Source organism: Notothenia rossii (assembly GCF_949606895.1).
Source record: "Notothenia rossii genome assembly, chromosome: 3".
Taxonomy (NCBI): domain Eukaryota; kingdom Metazoa; phylum Chordata; class Actinopteri; order Perciformes; family Nototheniidae; genus Notothenia; species Notothenia rossii.
Window position 1 is genome coordinate 25,557,222 of NC_136901.1, and position 12,709 is coordinate 25,569,930.

The following is a 12,709-nucleotide window of genomic DNA, read 5'->3' on the forward strand; positions in this document are numbered from 1 at the left end:
AAATTGGTCAGTGTTAGGTTTGTTTTATCTCGGGTCATCATGTACAATTTCCTCAAAGTATGCTTAACAGAGTTTTGATTTATGAGCATCCTTAGGCAAAACAAGAACAGCACTTACTCAATGTGCTGGCAAAAAGCATGGAAGTGTGATATTGTAGTTGGAATTACTAAAGTGTATATAATGATGAAGTATCATTTAACTGACACTGTCCAAATATGATGAACACATCTTTTAACAGAGTGAAAAAACTCTCCGCCTTTCATTGATGTATGAAGTCTAATACTCGGTTTACAATATGGCCAGCTCATCTCTTCTTCCGAAGTGTTCTATTTTCCTCAGGATAGTTGTGTCGGCTTACTTCTGTGATGTGTTGAAAACGGATGCACAGGCCTCCACGGATCAGATCATATAATGAGTATAAAATAAATCAGGAGAACCAAAAAATAGCATCCAAATGTCCACTTTTATGACGTCATTAGAAAAACAATATGTGATGGATTCGTTATCATCCCTGTCACCCAAATCCCCTGGTTTTGGTGTCAACAGTCCCTGTACCCACCAAAGTGTAAAGTAGGAAAAATACTCTTTAGTGATTGACTGACAGGTGGCCTGTCCAATGGGAACGCGGCAGGGTGTGAAGGGGCCCAACTGCTGTGTCCGCTTCATTCTTCTCTTCTGTCAAAAATAAAATTACAACAGGCTTAGTGACCATATTATTGTTTTGTAATTAATTGGGTTGGTTGCATTTGTTTGTAAAGAGCAGAGCAACCTGTATTTAGCTGAGTGGTGTGACCAGTGTTGCAGTCCTCAGAGGCACAGCATCCACACAGAGCATCGTCTCCCTCCGTGGCACGCCAGCTGATTGACAGAGAAACATCTTGATAAAACACCTCAGCTGGGATGCAACCGACCGACAACCGAAGTTCACCAGTTGCTTTTCAACCTAACCTGAATCTGGGCCTATTGAAGAAGCAGGCTTTATCAAGATGGCTGTTCGACTTTTGTTTCAGAGTGGCTCTGATGTGGCAGCTGATGAACATCTAGAAAAAAAACATACATTTAATTAAGTGCATTTTATCCAGGATTAATTTATATAGATTAACAATAATCGCAAAGAAACAACACCATAGTGCTAATTAATGATGACTACAATGTCAAAGTAATGAATCACTCATGTCTAATGTTGTTACCTGCTCCACAGTCTCCTTGTTGAGGTGGAAGGCTTGGAAGCTGAAACATAGCCTGTTATCTTGCTTCCTAGGGAGGAACTTAGATGAAGACCCCGGTAAAACACTGTCCATAAGACATCTGTCACAGAGGAGCAACACATTGATTACTGAAATTATTCCATAAATGACAAACTTTAGACATGAAGCTACTCTTCCAACCCAGTCAGATAAATGTTGTAACATGACAAATTGCCTCAGAGTATCCATTCAATCAATTATTTCTTAGATTGTAATCCTTGCTTTGGCCCTGCACCATATAATGATCCTTTGTTGTGAGTTTTTTGTGCTGAACTATTCATAAATGAGTGTTACTTTTTGTAGTCAGAAGAAAATATTGACCCATGCTTGGTGATGAACTTGTAGCTTGGCAATGAGAGGGGGTCCGGCTTCAGCGTAGCAACACAGGAGTCCACATAAAGAGCGAGAGGAGGGTGCAGTGGGGCCTCCACGCTTGCCTCCAAAAACACTGCTTCCCCCTGCTGATACACTGAGGAACTACGAGGAGAGGAACAGCCGTCTGCATGAGAACAAACAGACATTTTTGCAGTCACAACTTCATATACTGTCCAGAAAACACTTGAAAAAATCTGAGAGAAATCTTCCACTGGTACAGGCTGGATTCAGTGGGCTGGTTTTACCTGCCATGGTGCGTAGGGAGAAGTGCAGAAGGCCGAAGACACTGATAGTTGATGTCATGGGTAGCCAGGTTGGGGTTAATGGTTCTCCGCTCACCGTCTGCTTTCTGTGCTCACAAAGATAACAAATTGGTTACACAATTACAAAGTGTAGTCAGCCAAACACAACTCACTTTGTTCCTTTCAAATATAATGCAGCAAGAAACCTGAAATGCCATGTTGTTGTATGAATTCTTGTGTGTGCCTCACCTCTTATAATGGCACTCAATGGGTATGAAAGTAATTGCCCATCTTACTATCAAACTACCTGTAGAGGATGGAACCACAGCATTTGTGAGCACCAGCTGGTTGGAATACACTAGCCAATCACCATGAACCTGTAAAGTAGCATAGGGAGTGACTTAAAACCACTTTGTTCACAGTATTATATTATTATAACATATTATCCTATCACTAACACATACATGTCAGAGCATTTTGTATTGTTGTAAGAGGAACCCATTTTAGATACTTCAAATAATGGGTAGCCTACATAAGTATTACAGTACTGCAGCCCATGTATTTTCATAAGTAAAAAGCAGTGGTTTAATGTAACCAAGTACACTTGTACTAATGTACTCAAGTGCAATTTTGGGTTACTTGAACTATACTTGAGTATTTCCATTTGATGCTAATTTGTTATTCTACTCCACTACAATTCAGAGGAAAATATTGTACTTTTACTCCACTACATTTATTTGTTACCTTTAGTTACTTTGCAGATTTTGATTAATGATGTGAAATATAATCAACACTTAAAATAAGACTTTAGTTACAAGCTACCCAGCAGTAAATAAACTAATTAAAAATTAAAAATAGTTCCACTTTTACCAGATGATAAACACATCAATACATAAATAATAATAATCAAAACATATAATATATATTATGATGACATTTAATTTAATTTAATGCAGTACTTTTGGTCATTTAAGTATATTTTGATGCTAATACTTTTGTACTTTTATTTGAGTAACATGTTGAATGCAGTACTTTAACTTGTAACAGAGTATTCCTAGAGTCTGGTATTTGTACTTTACTTAAGTAAGCCTACAACATCTGAGTACTTCTTCCACCTCCTGTAAAAAGTAAGTTTTAGAGAAATATAGTGTTAAGAGAAAAGTGCAATAATTGCGTATGAAGTTTAATTTAGTTTAAAGTAAAGTAACATTAAATGGAAATACTAACTTAGGGTAAAATATGTCACAAAGGTTCTTAAGTAGGCTACAGTAGTTTGAGTCAATACATTAAGTGACATTCCACCACTGGATATTATTACAATATCCAAGTAGTTCTAACTTTCCTCTCATTTCCCGTAGTCTGTCCCCTTCTCTTACACGGGACTCGGTGCCGCAGTCCTTCAGCCCCGCAGAGATGACCATGTCGGAGTCAGGCGCCGGTCCCTTCGCTCCACACCTCTTCTGGGTTGAGTTTGCTCCAAGCCGAAGATGCTCAGGTTTGAACGGAACACCTTTCTTCTCAAAAAACTGTCTTTTAACGGTTATTGTCACTTCGACTTCTCCGCACTTTATTTCAATTCCGCCGGTTTCACGAGTTGCTACATCACTTTTTTCAGCCAAGCTAATGTCCAACGCAAACAGCAAAAGATGGAATAAGCACACGAATATTATATATTTTACCTGCTTCGCCATTTCTTTCTTCTAAATTAAGAAAAAAAAAAAAAAGCTAGCAATTTATAATTAGCCAACCGTCAAATTAATTACACACAGGTGTGCTGAGCTCGCGTGCTCTTGAGAGCTTAATGCTAGCTTCAAAGACTGCTCAAAACATTAGTTGAACAACATACAGAAGAACATACCGTATGCTGCGGCTTGAAACAAGAAGATGTTTTATAATATTATGTAAAAAAAGAAAGAAAACGATAATAAAAGCTAAATTGGCTGGTGCAAATATTCTGCAACTTTACTCAGTATTGTCTACTAAAACGTTTTATTGATGTTTGCAATTAAATACATGTTCAAACGTCCCGTTGTATCGCAATGATGAAAAGGAGCTGTCATCTCCTGAAGGCATCATCGTCTGTAGGAACATTTCTAAGGCGGAACAAGACATTTCGGCAAGTGGTGCGATGGGACTGTTATTGCAGTTACACAAGGAGACTTCCGTGTCAACAGCCGTTAAACTGTTGAACTCCAATGCATAACGTTAAATGTTTAGGCTATTCGATTGAGACAAACTATAACAAATGGATACAAAGTTAATGGCAGCGGAATCTGAAGAGATTGACTGGGGAGAGAGTGCAGCGGACGAAGGGAAGATTATGAAGAGGACCCAAAGCTTATCCGAAAGTGTCCACACAGGTCTTCCTTATCCACTTTCAAATCATGTGAAATGTTCTCTGATAAAAGGAGACTATCTCTACTTCCATTATGGCTGTGATGGACAAGATGACAGAGGTTGGGGATGTGGCTACCGCACTATTCAGACCATGGCTTCCTGGATTTGTAATAACTGTGTTCCACTTAAGGACAAACAAACACCTCCACCAAGCCTCCCTAAAATCCAGAAAGCTTTGGTCACCATGGGGGACAAACCCGGCTCGTTCTCACCCTCCAGGGATTGGATAGGGACATTCGAAGCCTCCCTGATTCTTGACTATTTCTATGATGTTCCCTGTAAGTTAGTGCATGTTAGAGGTGGAGGAGCAGAGCTGGAGCATGTTGCCGTGGAAGAGCTCCATCTGCACTTTGAGAAGCATGGATCTCCAGTCATGATGGGAGGGGACAGGGACAACTCTTCTAAAGGGATCTTCGGGGTGTGCACTGGGGACGATGGGAGCTACCTGCTAGTCGTTGACCCTCACTACTGTGGATGTCAGCTGGAGAAGATGGAGCTGCAGAAGCGGGGGTGGGTGGCGTGGAAGAGAGTGTCATCTCTGGATCAGTCTTCATTCTATAATCTGTGTATGCCTCAGACTGCCAACAGGGCAACATAAACGTACTGCAGACCTATTTCTGTTTCAGACTTACACTTGAATTATTATTTTTGAGGATGGACTCTAAAAATCGTCTTATTAGTACAGACTTTGTACTGCATTTTCAGCATGTTTGATTTAAAATAAGCTGTAGGGACATATTTTGGATGAAATGAATAATTACAACGAATTTAAAGACCAAACTGCTGATAGAAATGTATACATTTCTTCATCATTGCTCCATTGAAATGTATTAAATCTGAATCTTGGATAATGTGTCCATACATTCAAAAGTAAATGCTTTGGTTTGTGTTCATTTTAGTATAACATGTTATTTACTTTTCAGGGTATGAAACACGGTACATAAGTTCATTTTCCTATTTACCTGAATGTAGGGCAATCATGGAAATGTCTGGATCAGGATTTAGATAGAACCTAACTCCTTTGTGGTCAGAGTGGTGGCAGCACTATACACATTCGACCTTGTAAATATACCTACAAAAAATACCTCAAAGTAGACCCGGCAAATATTTGGAATTTATTCGTTTTTCGACATTCAATTATTTGTAATTTTTTAACCAAATATGCTAAAGATTTTATTGTCTCAGGTTTTCAATTCATATTTGAATTGTATTTTATTTATTATTGATGTGTTGGTCTACAAAATAAGCAATTTTTACATGTCACCTTTAATTTCTAGGATATATTGTGATAGATAGACTTTACAATATTTCTTGACATCTAACAAACCATGAAAGATGAAAAGAGAATGTAATTGATAGGACAAATAATATTTTAATTTGGACTCACTCCAATTCCCCAATTTATTGTTACAATATATGATGTGATTTTACAACAATTCTTATTTCCAGGCATATTTCAAGCTTCTGGAACCCAAAACCTTCCCACAGTGAAATGTTTTATCACATTTTACTCCCACATTAAATTAGATATCTGGCACACAGTCACTATAGAAAATCTGGAAGTTCTTATCCACATCCATCCTCCCCTTGAGAAACTTCTCCATGTTCTTCAGAGGAACTTCCACCATGTGGTTGTTGACACGGTCGTTGAGCCCATAAGCTGCAAACACGGGGAACTTGTAGCGCACAAAGTACGGTGCATTTTGGTCAAACTCGGTGCAGCAGTAGGCCGACCACAGGTACTCCGGTACAGCCACCCGGTCCAGGTTGTTGCGACGGATGGTGTGCCCGGAGGTGGTGACCCCGGTGACCACGTAGGCTTTCCCCCGGCAGTAGTTGTTGAGACGTTTCCGAATTAGGTCCCGGTGTTCTGCCCAGGGACCGATGTTGAACTCCCTGATCTGGGGCACCACATTCGTCAAGCTGTAGGTGGAGGCTTTGTCCAGGGGGTCAGCCTGATGCTCGTCAGGATTCAGCTGGCCACGTTCGTACTGAACCACATCAGCGTAGTCCTCCAGCACGGCCTGTGTGTCCTCGAAGTTCATGTGCATGCTTGTAGATTGAGGGAAGGGCTCCATGTTACTGCTGCTCTTATCTGAGGCCAGCTATAGAGGGAAAGAGAGGAGGACATGCAGTTTTGCTGACAATGTACAGTAGTTGCTTCTAAAACGTTATAGTGAGAAATAAACGTGTAATCCTCATTCAGAGACTGTGTTACATCCAGACAAGTCACACAAATGATTTGCATAACTATGTACCAGAGCAGAAATGGTTGAGGCAGCACTATCTTATTGAAATATCATTCAGCCAATAAAGTAGCTTATCTCATGCTTTACTGTTGCCAGTAGTAACCAGTGTATAGTTCCCTTAGCTTTCTTAACTGCTTGTTAGGGGTGAATATATGGGGTATTTGTCTTTACACATAATGTAAGACTAGATAAATGTATACAAATAGTGTTCATTAACTACAACATGGCACAATCCAATTGATATAGTTTTCTGCATCTACAATAGAATAAGATTGACTCAGACTGATAGAAAATCTAAATGTTTGCTTGAAAAAACACTCACCTGGGGCTCAAACATCCACGGGAAGTCCACCTTCTTCTCCCCATCAGACTTCTTGAATGTATATGCAGAATACATTGGAATGTGTCTTTGGGAGTCGTACAGGGTGACAAAGCGGGGTTTATCCTCGTACCTCTGGCAGATCTTCGTAAAGGAGGTGCTGAGGTAGCCTCTGGGTGGAGTGCCCATGTAGAGGGAGTCCTTACAGCGCTCCACATGGTTGAAGTCCCCCACCACTCCTGCCTGGACCCCCGGGAGCCACACACAAGTCAGCACGGCCACAACAGCTGCCAGAGGTAAGGCCCGCTTTGCTGACGCAGGTGTCATCACAGAAGCTCTCTTTTCCCTCAATCTCACAAACTACTAATATGTCCTTTTAGACCTCTTTATGTCTGATCGAATATCTCTTTCTCCACTGTAAATCCACTTCTGTCTGACAAGTACAGATGCTCTCTAAACCACGTCAACATCTCCCAGCCTCATTTGTTCTCGGAGCAAACTGCTCTCCCATATAGTATTTTACATATATTCAAAGTTGCACAAGTGTCGTAGCAGTAATCCAAAAGGAGTGAATGTTATCAATCCAGGAGAGCATTTTATAACTGAGACCTGCAGAGGAAAGAATTATGCAAGCCTGATTAAACCTAAATTAAGACCTTTTACTTAAGTTGTCCACAAAAGGCTTTAGATATGACTTTTTGCCTTTTTAAGCTTGTTTTTTTTGTTTTTCTCTGTTGAGACAGAGGGTAGAATGAAGAACAAATTCAGGATTGGAAAAAACGAAATGTATTGTTAGGTCAGTCTATGTATGTGTCAGATTAGAAAAGGACCTTTTACTCTATAGTTTCTTGAAACAATGCAAAGCAGCCTTCTGTTTCATCTGTGGCCTCTAAATGTACCCTTTTTATTCCAGTACAGACGATCTAAAGTCTGTAAATGTCCCAGAACAACAATAGCAGAGACCCCATGAGAAGGTTTGTCAAATGTAGTCTAGTTTGTATTCTAGTTATCTTGCTGCTGTTATTGTTACTGTGAAATTAAATATCACAGAAATGATTTAACGACATTTTAGTTAAAGGTTGTAAAGGTTTATTTCAGCAAATAAGGCAAGGAGGCTACATTTTCGTGAGATAAAATACAGTAAGAGCACTACTAAACATTTCAGTCTTTAGTATGTATTGTTGCCAGTGGTAAAACATAAAATGTTGAGCTGGATTATATGAAGGACCATAGACTATTGTCACAGAAAAAATGTTGAAGTTACACAGCAGGAAAGGACCAGGTTTAAATTATAGAATTGGTGAATAATAACTAAATTCCATTTAACTGCTAACAGAGCCATTTTTAGTGTGCCACTGTGCAAGGAAGAGATGGCAGAACATGACACAGAGTGTTATGGCTAAATTGCAGGCCTTTAAAGCTATATTTTTTGCCTATTTATTTTTACTGGACCCTGGGGACACACAGTCACCCACAAAGATCCGAAAGTTCTGTTCTACAAAGGTTGTCTTCTTCAGGAACTCCTTCAGCTGCTGGACGGAGATTTCCACCACCTCGTTGTTGTTGTCCTCCTCCTCATTCAGGCCGTAGTGAGCGAAAGATGGGAACTTATATCGCTCGCTGGAGGGTGCGTTGTGGTCGTAGTCAATGCAGCAATACGCCGACCAAATGTACCTGGGCACTGCCACGCGGTTCATGTTCTCCCGGCGAATCATCTTCCCAGAGGTGGTGATACCGGTGACGATGTAGGCGGTTCCGCGGCAGTAGTTGTTGAGCCGTTTGCGGATGATGTTCTCCTGTTTGTTCCAGACTCTGTTGTTGAAGTCGGGCGTCATGGGCACGACATTGGTGAGGGTGTAGGTGGAGGCCTTGTCATCTGGTTCGTCCTGATGCTCTTCTGGGTTGAGGGTGCCGCGCTCATACAGTACGGCGTTTGTGTAATCGTCCAGGACTGCTTGGGCATCTTCGAAGTCCATGTGCATGTAACCACGTGGGAATGGCTGCATTTCATCTGTATCAGAATACGTGGAGAGCTGTGTGGACAGATAGAGCAAATGAGAGGACAGAATGTGATCTGCATGAATTTCTTTTTTTTAATTTGTAAATATTAAAGCATGCTGTTCAGGTTAAAACATCTCAAAGCAACTAATGTGCATTCCTTATTTGTCCCTTACCTGTGGTTCATACATCCATGGGACATCCACGCATTTGTCCCCAGCTGATCGTTTGAAAGTGTACGCAGAATACACAGGTACATGATCCACGGTGTTGTACAGCGTCAGGTAGCGTGTCCTCTTGTTGAAACGCTGACAAATGAACCTGAGGGAGGGGTGTTCCAGACCAGTCGGTGGTGTTTGCATGTAAAGGAATTGTCTGCATTCTGAAGACAGCTCCTTTTCCACTCTCCCTCTTACCGCTGATGTTATTAGGTTGACTAACAGGAAAGTCTGCACCCAAAATGCCATAGTCAAGACGTTTTGTCACTCAAGCGTGTGAAATGTGAGCTGCTCAGAGTACTGAATGTGCGTCTATGGCTGTCCATGGAGCTCATTAAAACAGCTAACAGGTTTTACACTCTGTAATCAGGGCTCAATATGCAAAACAATTCACTTGAGCATGGTCCACCCACAGCTAGGGGGACAGCTTCAGTAGACAGCCAATAAAAAAATATATCAGATTTTTCCTATCTGGTGTTTGGCTTGGTGTTGGCCCCATATAGCACTTGACTAAACAGCACATCTTATTCAGCGAAGCCCTTATGTAGCAGCTGTTAAATTGCTTACAGACAGATGTACAGCAATTGTCTTCTTACCAACGGTTCTTATCCCCTTTGCCTGGAGTTATCAAATGTTTTAGGCAATACATTTGAAATGAATTCTTCCCCAAAAACTACAACGTGCAATTTCATTTAAAAAACATCCAGAGAAACACATTAGTGAGACATAATTGTACAGATTACTGATTGATTTCACTACAGAATAGGGGATGGGGGACATTCAATTAAGTTTAAATAAGCAACACTAGAGATTCACTCTGAAACGCATATAAGGCACATAACAAAACAGTTGCTTTATTCATTTATGTTTTTTTCGCAGATGTGATTGGCCGTGAACAATGTCAGACGTTATTAGTATGTACAACTTAAGAAAAGTTAGAAAAAAAGTATCCATGGTGGAGATAATGCCTGTTGTAATGTCATTTTACAAAGTGGAATCCTAACTTGTCCAACATATTTCCATCACTCATCACCCTATACCTCACATACAGTATATTAGAGAGATATTTACTTTTCATCAACAGTATTGGTTAATACAAGGCCTACCTAAATATTGATGCATGGCACTGCCACTTAAACAGTAAAAGGACTTTTATAGGATTAAGAGCTATTAGGATTGTGCTGATACTAGACTGTGAATACAGGATACAACAGGCTCTGCTGCTTAGGTTTGATTAGTCTTCTTATTCAGTAAACATGTAAAGGCAGGACTTCTTAACACTGCTTCTAATAGGTTTGTTTGAGTTAGTCCTAGTAGGTAGACAATCAATTACATCTAGTTCAAGATGTCCCATCACACTGAAACACTGGTCAAGTCTCTCTTCTTCTTAAAGGTGTTTTCTGACACACAGCCCTTGTAGAAAATGTTCAGGTCATTGTCTGTGTGGCTCTTCAGGAAGCTCTCCAGAGTCTTCAGAGGGACCTCCACCACACTGTGGTCAGTCTGCTCATTCAGTGCATAGCCCCCATAACTAGGGAACATGAACCTCACCTCATACGGAGAGTTACGGTCAAACTTCGGGCAGCAGTAAGCCAACCATAAGTATTTTGGGATTCCCAGGCGGTCCCTGTTATCTCGTTGGAGGGTCCCTCCAGAAAGAGTCACCCCTGTCACTATGAATGATTTGCCGTGGCAGAAGTTGTTGAGGCGGCGGCGGATAATGTCCAAGTATGGGTTCCAGGAAGCGTCCAGGAGGTTTGTGAGTAATGGGACTACATTGGTGAGAGTATATGTGGAGGATTTGTCATCTGGCTCTGATTGGTGCAGGTCAGGATTCAGCGGGCCCCGTCTGTATTCTACAGCGTCTGTGTAGTCCTCCAACACGGCCTGGCTGTCCTCAATCAGAGGGGGGGTGTCTTCAGTGAGGGGAATGGCTCTCATGTTGCCACTGTCATCATCAGAAACCAACTGAAGAGATAAGATTTGTTATTGGTTTTATTTCTTGTATTTGTTTTATGTATTATGTTGCATTGTTGGAGGGGACTGGGACTTACATTATTCATTGCCATATCTACACTGTAGCTACTGTGCATTTGACAATAAAGCCTTTGAATTTAACAAATTAAATAATTGTGGTTAGTATTTCGAAAGTGATGCTAATCCAAAAGCCAGTGGACTTATGCCAGTTATGAGTGGTTGGTGTAACAAACTGCTAAAACAATAATAATCCAATGAATGGTTTAAAAGCTTAAAGGAGTAGTTGTGGGAGATGTGCCTGTTCACGTTCTTTCCAACAGTCAGTTTTATGTTTGTAAGGCCAATAGTGTTTTTGTACCGTTAGGCTGACTCTCTGTTTTTACTAAGCTTACTAACCATCAGCTGGCTTCAGAATATTACTCTACATAGTACACAATACGTTTAATATCAATGTTCTTATCAAACTCTCTCTATTGAGCATATGTTCCAAAAAAGTCCTTTATCTGTAACTATTCCTTTAATGTGTGTTTGGGGACTTGCTTTTGTGATTGAAAGGGCTTTTAACCAGTTAGCAATTGCTGTGTATTCGTCTGGCACGAAGGCTTAGTCTTCTTTACTACATTCTGCCCCTTTAATTGGAAAATAAAAAAGCGTATCCCTGTATTAGACATTTTCTGTTCATTTGCAAACCTTTTTTGTTTGTTTGTTTTGTCTCTAATAACAACAATACTGACTGATCTTCCTGCAAAGGTATTGTACAGGGATTGACTATCCTGAGATGAGTCATTATTGCCCAAATAACATTCAGGTATTTCAGGCTTAAGGGACATATAAAACAAACTAGTTTCTACCTGTGGTTCATACATCCATGGCGTGTCCATCCTCCTCTTCCCATCTGACTTCTTAAAGATGTATGCTGAATAGAGGGGGAGGTGGCGACTGCTGTCATACAACGTGGAATAGCGCAGTTTGTCTGCATACTTCTGGCAGACCCTCCTCAGGTTGGTTCCCTTTATCCCTGCAGGCGGTGATTGCATGTAGAAAAAGTGGCTGCAGTCTTTGAAGCTTTTGGACACAGTGGCACTCACCAGGGGGGACGCCATCAGCAGGGAGAAGCTTAGGACGCAGGTGCCAACCAGATGCATCATCACACATCTGCACTAAATGAAAACAACAGAAAACGTGGTATTTTCTTCATCCATCGTGAGTTTGACATGTCCTGTAACACACCTTTTTAAGAATGAAGAAATTCCATGGGGTTTGAACTATTCTGATAGTATGTCATCCTGTATTGGTGTTGCAGTCATAATCTAGTAAAGTGTAATGGCTTTTGGACAGACACTCAGTATGCAAAGCAGCAGTAGCTTAGAGTGAATCCATTGGTTAGACAGTGGACTTATCTGCTCCTAAAGTCTGTGCAGCCATGCATCTCTGCACATGCTTCTGTCAGGCTGTGTACCAATTCTAGTTTATGTCATGAATCAACACCCAGGTATTATACACTGCACATCTGACCAGGTACACATATTGTTCCTCTTGATACGATATTGTGTTTTCATCTCAGATATAATTAATAGCAAAGTAAAATACTTTGAGTCTGTGAGACATTAGTGACATGTAAAGTTGCAATTTGATAAAGCAAGCGTGTGCAGAAACGTAAGTATTTTAAAAATGAATATACAACAGG

At 40.6% G+C, this 12,709-nt stretch overlaps 5 protein-coding genes across 5 annotated transcripts; 1 reads left to right on the plus strand and 4 right to left on the minus strand.

Moving 5' to 3' along the window:
- Nucleotides 1-444: 444 nt before the first annotated feature.
- Nucleotides 445-3,579, minus strand: LOC307031131 (zona pellucida sperm-binding protein 3-like). The gene is made up of 8 exons (XM_079667936.1): nt 3,241-3,579; nt 2,114-2,241; nt 1,868-1,971; nt 1,569-1,746; nt 1,191-1,308; nt 949-1,040; nt 770-858; nt 445-675 (listed from the first exon to the last, which is right to left on the minus strand). The coding sequence occupies exons 1-8, from the start codon at nt 3,553-3,555 to the stop codon at nt 587-589; spliced, it is 1,113 nt and encodes a 370-aa protein (XP_079524062.1). The 5' UTR covers nt 3,556-3,579; the 3' UTR covers nt 445-586.
- A 358-nt stretch (nt 3,580-3,937) lies between these two features.
- Nucleotides 3,938-5,136, plus strand: ufsp1 (UFM1-specific peptidase 1). The gene has a single exon (XM_079667942.1). It carries the CDS (start codon nt 4,110-4,112, stop codon nt 4,857-4,859), a length of 750 nt encoding a protein of 249 aa, XP_079524068.1. The 5' UTR covers nt 3,938-4,109; the 3' UTR covers nt 4,860-5,136.
- A 477-nt stretch (nt 5,137-5,613) lies between these two features.
- On the minus strand, nt 5,614-7,306 carry LOC307031134 (endonuclease domain-containing 1 protein-like). The gene is made up of 2 exons (XM_079667940.1): nt 6,833-7,306; nt 5,614-6,366 (listed from the first exon to the last, which is right to left on the minus strand). Exons 1-2 carry the CDS (start codon nt 7,154-7,156, stop codon nt 5,785-5,787), a joined length of 906 nt encoding a protein of 301 aa, XP_079524066.1. The 5' UTR covers nt 7,157-7,306; the 3' UTR covers nt 5,614-5,784.
- A 589-nt stretch (nt 7,307-7,895) lies between these two features.
- LOC307031135 (endonuclease domain-containing 1 protein-like) lies at nt 7,896-9,527 on the minus strand. The gene is made up of 2 exons (XM_079667941.1): nt 9,004-9,527; nt 7,896-8,862 (listed from the first exon to the last, which is right to left on the minus strand). The coding sequence occupies exons 1-2, from the start codon at nt 9,292-9,294 to the stop codon at nt 8,263-8,265; spliced, it is 891 nt and encodes a 296-aa protein (XP_079524067.1). The 5' UTR covers nt 9,295-9,527; the 3' UTR covers nt 7,896-8,262.
- Nucleotides 9,528-9,884: 357 nt separating this feature from the next.
- Nucleotides 9,885-12,209, minus strand: LOC307031133 (endonuclease domain-containing 1 protein-like). The gene is made up of 2 exons (XM_079667939.1): nt 11,874-12,209; nt 9,885-11,013 (listed from the first exon to the last, which is right to left on the minus strand). Exons 1-2 carry the CDS (start codon nt 12,168-12,170, stop codon nt 10,399-10,401), a joined length of 912 nt encoding a protein of 303 aa, XP_079524065.1. The 5' UTR covers nt 12,171-12,209; the 3' UTR covers nt 9,885-10,398.
- Nucleotides 12,210-12,709: the final 500 nt, after the last annotated feature.

Excerpts from the sequence above, each read along its gene's own strand:
- LOC307031131 (XM_079667936.1), bottom strand. The coding sequence starts at position 3,555 with ATGGCGAAGCAGGTAAAATATATAATATTCGTGTGCTTATTCCATCTT. Across the intron at positions 2,242-3,240 it reads ACTGCGGCACCGAGTCCCGT|GTTCATGGTGATTGGCTAGT; the intron begins GTAAGAGAAGGG and ends GCTACTTTACAG. Across the intron at positions 676-769 it reads CACCACTCAGCTAAATACAG|AAGAGAAGAATGAAGCGGAC; the intron begins GTTGCTCTGCTC and ends TATTTTTGACAG.
- ufsp1 (XM_079667942.1), top strand. The coding sequence starts at position 4,110 with ATGGATACAAAGTTAATGGCAGCGGAATCTGAAGAGATTGACTGGGGA.
- LOC307031134 (XM_079667940.1), bottom strand. The coding sequence starts at position 7,156 with ATGACACCTGCGTCAGCAAAGCGGGCCTTACCTCTGGCAGCTGTTGTG. Across the intron at positions 6,367-6,832 it reads CGTGGATGTTTGAGCCCCAG|CTGGCCTCAGATAAGAGCAG; the intron begins GTGAGTGTTTTT and ends TTCCCTCTATAG.
- LOC307031135 (XM_079667941.1), bottom strand. The coding sequence starts at position 9,294 with ATGGCATTTTGGGTGCAGACTTTCCTGTTAGTCAACCTAATAACATCA. Across the intron at positions 8,863-9,003 it reads CATGGATGTATGAACCACAG|CTCTCCACGTATTCTGATAC; the intron begins GTAAGGGACAAA and ends CTGTCCACACAG.
- LOC307031133 (XM_079667939.1), bottom strand. The coding sequence starts at position 12,170 with ATGATGCATCTGGTTGGCACCTGCGTCCTAAGCTTCTCCCTGCTGATG. Across the intron at positions 11,014-11,873 it reads CATGGATGTATGAACCACAG|TTGGTTTCTGATGATGACAG; the intron begins GTAGAAACTAGT and ends TTATCTCTTCAG.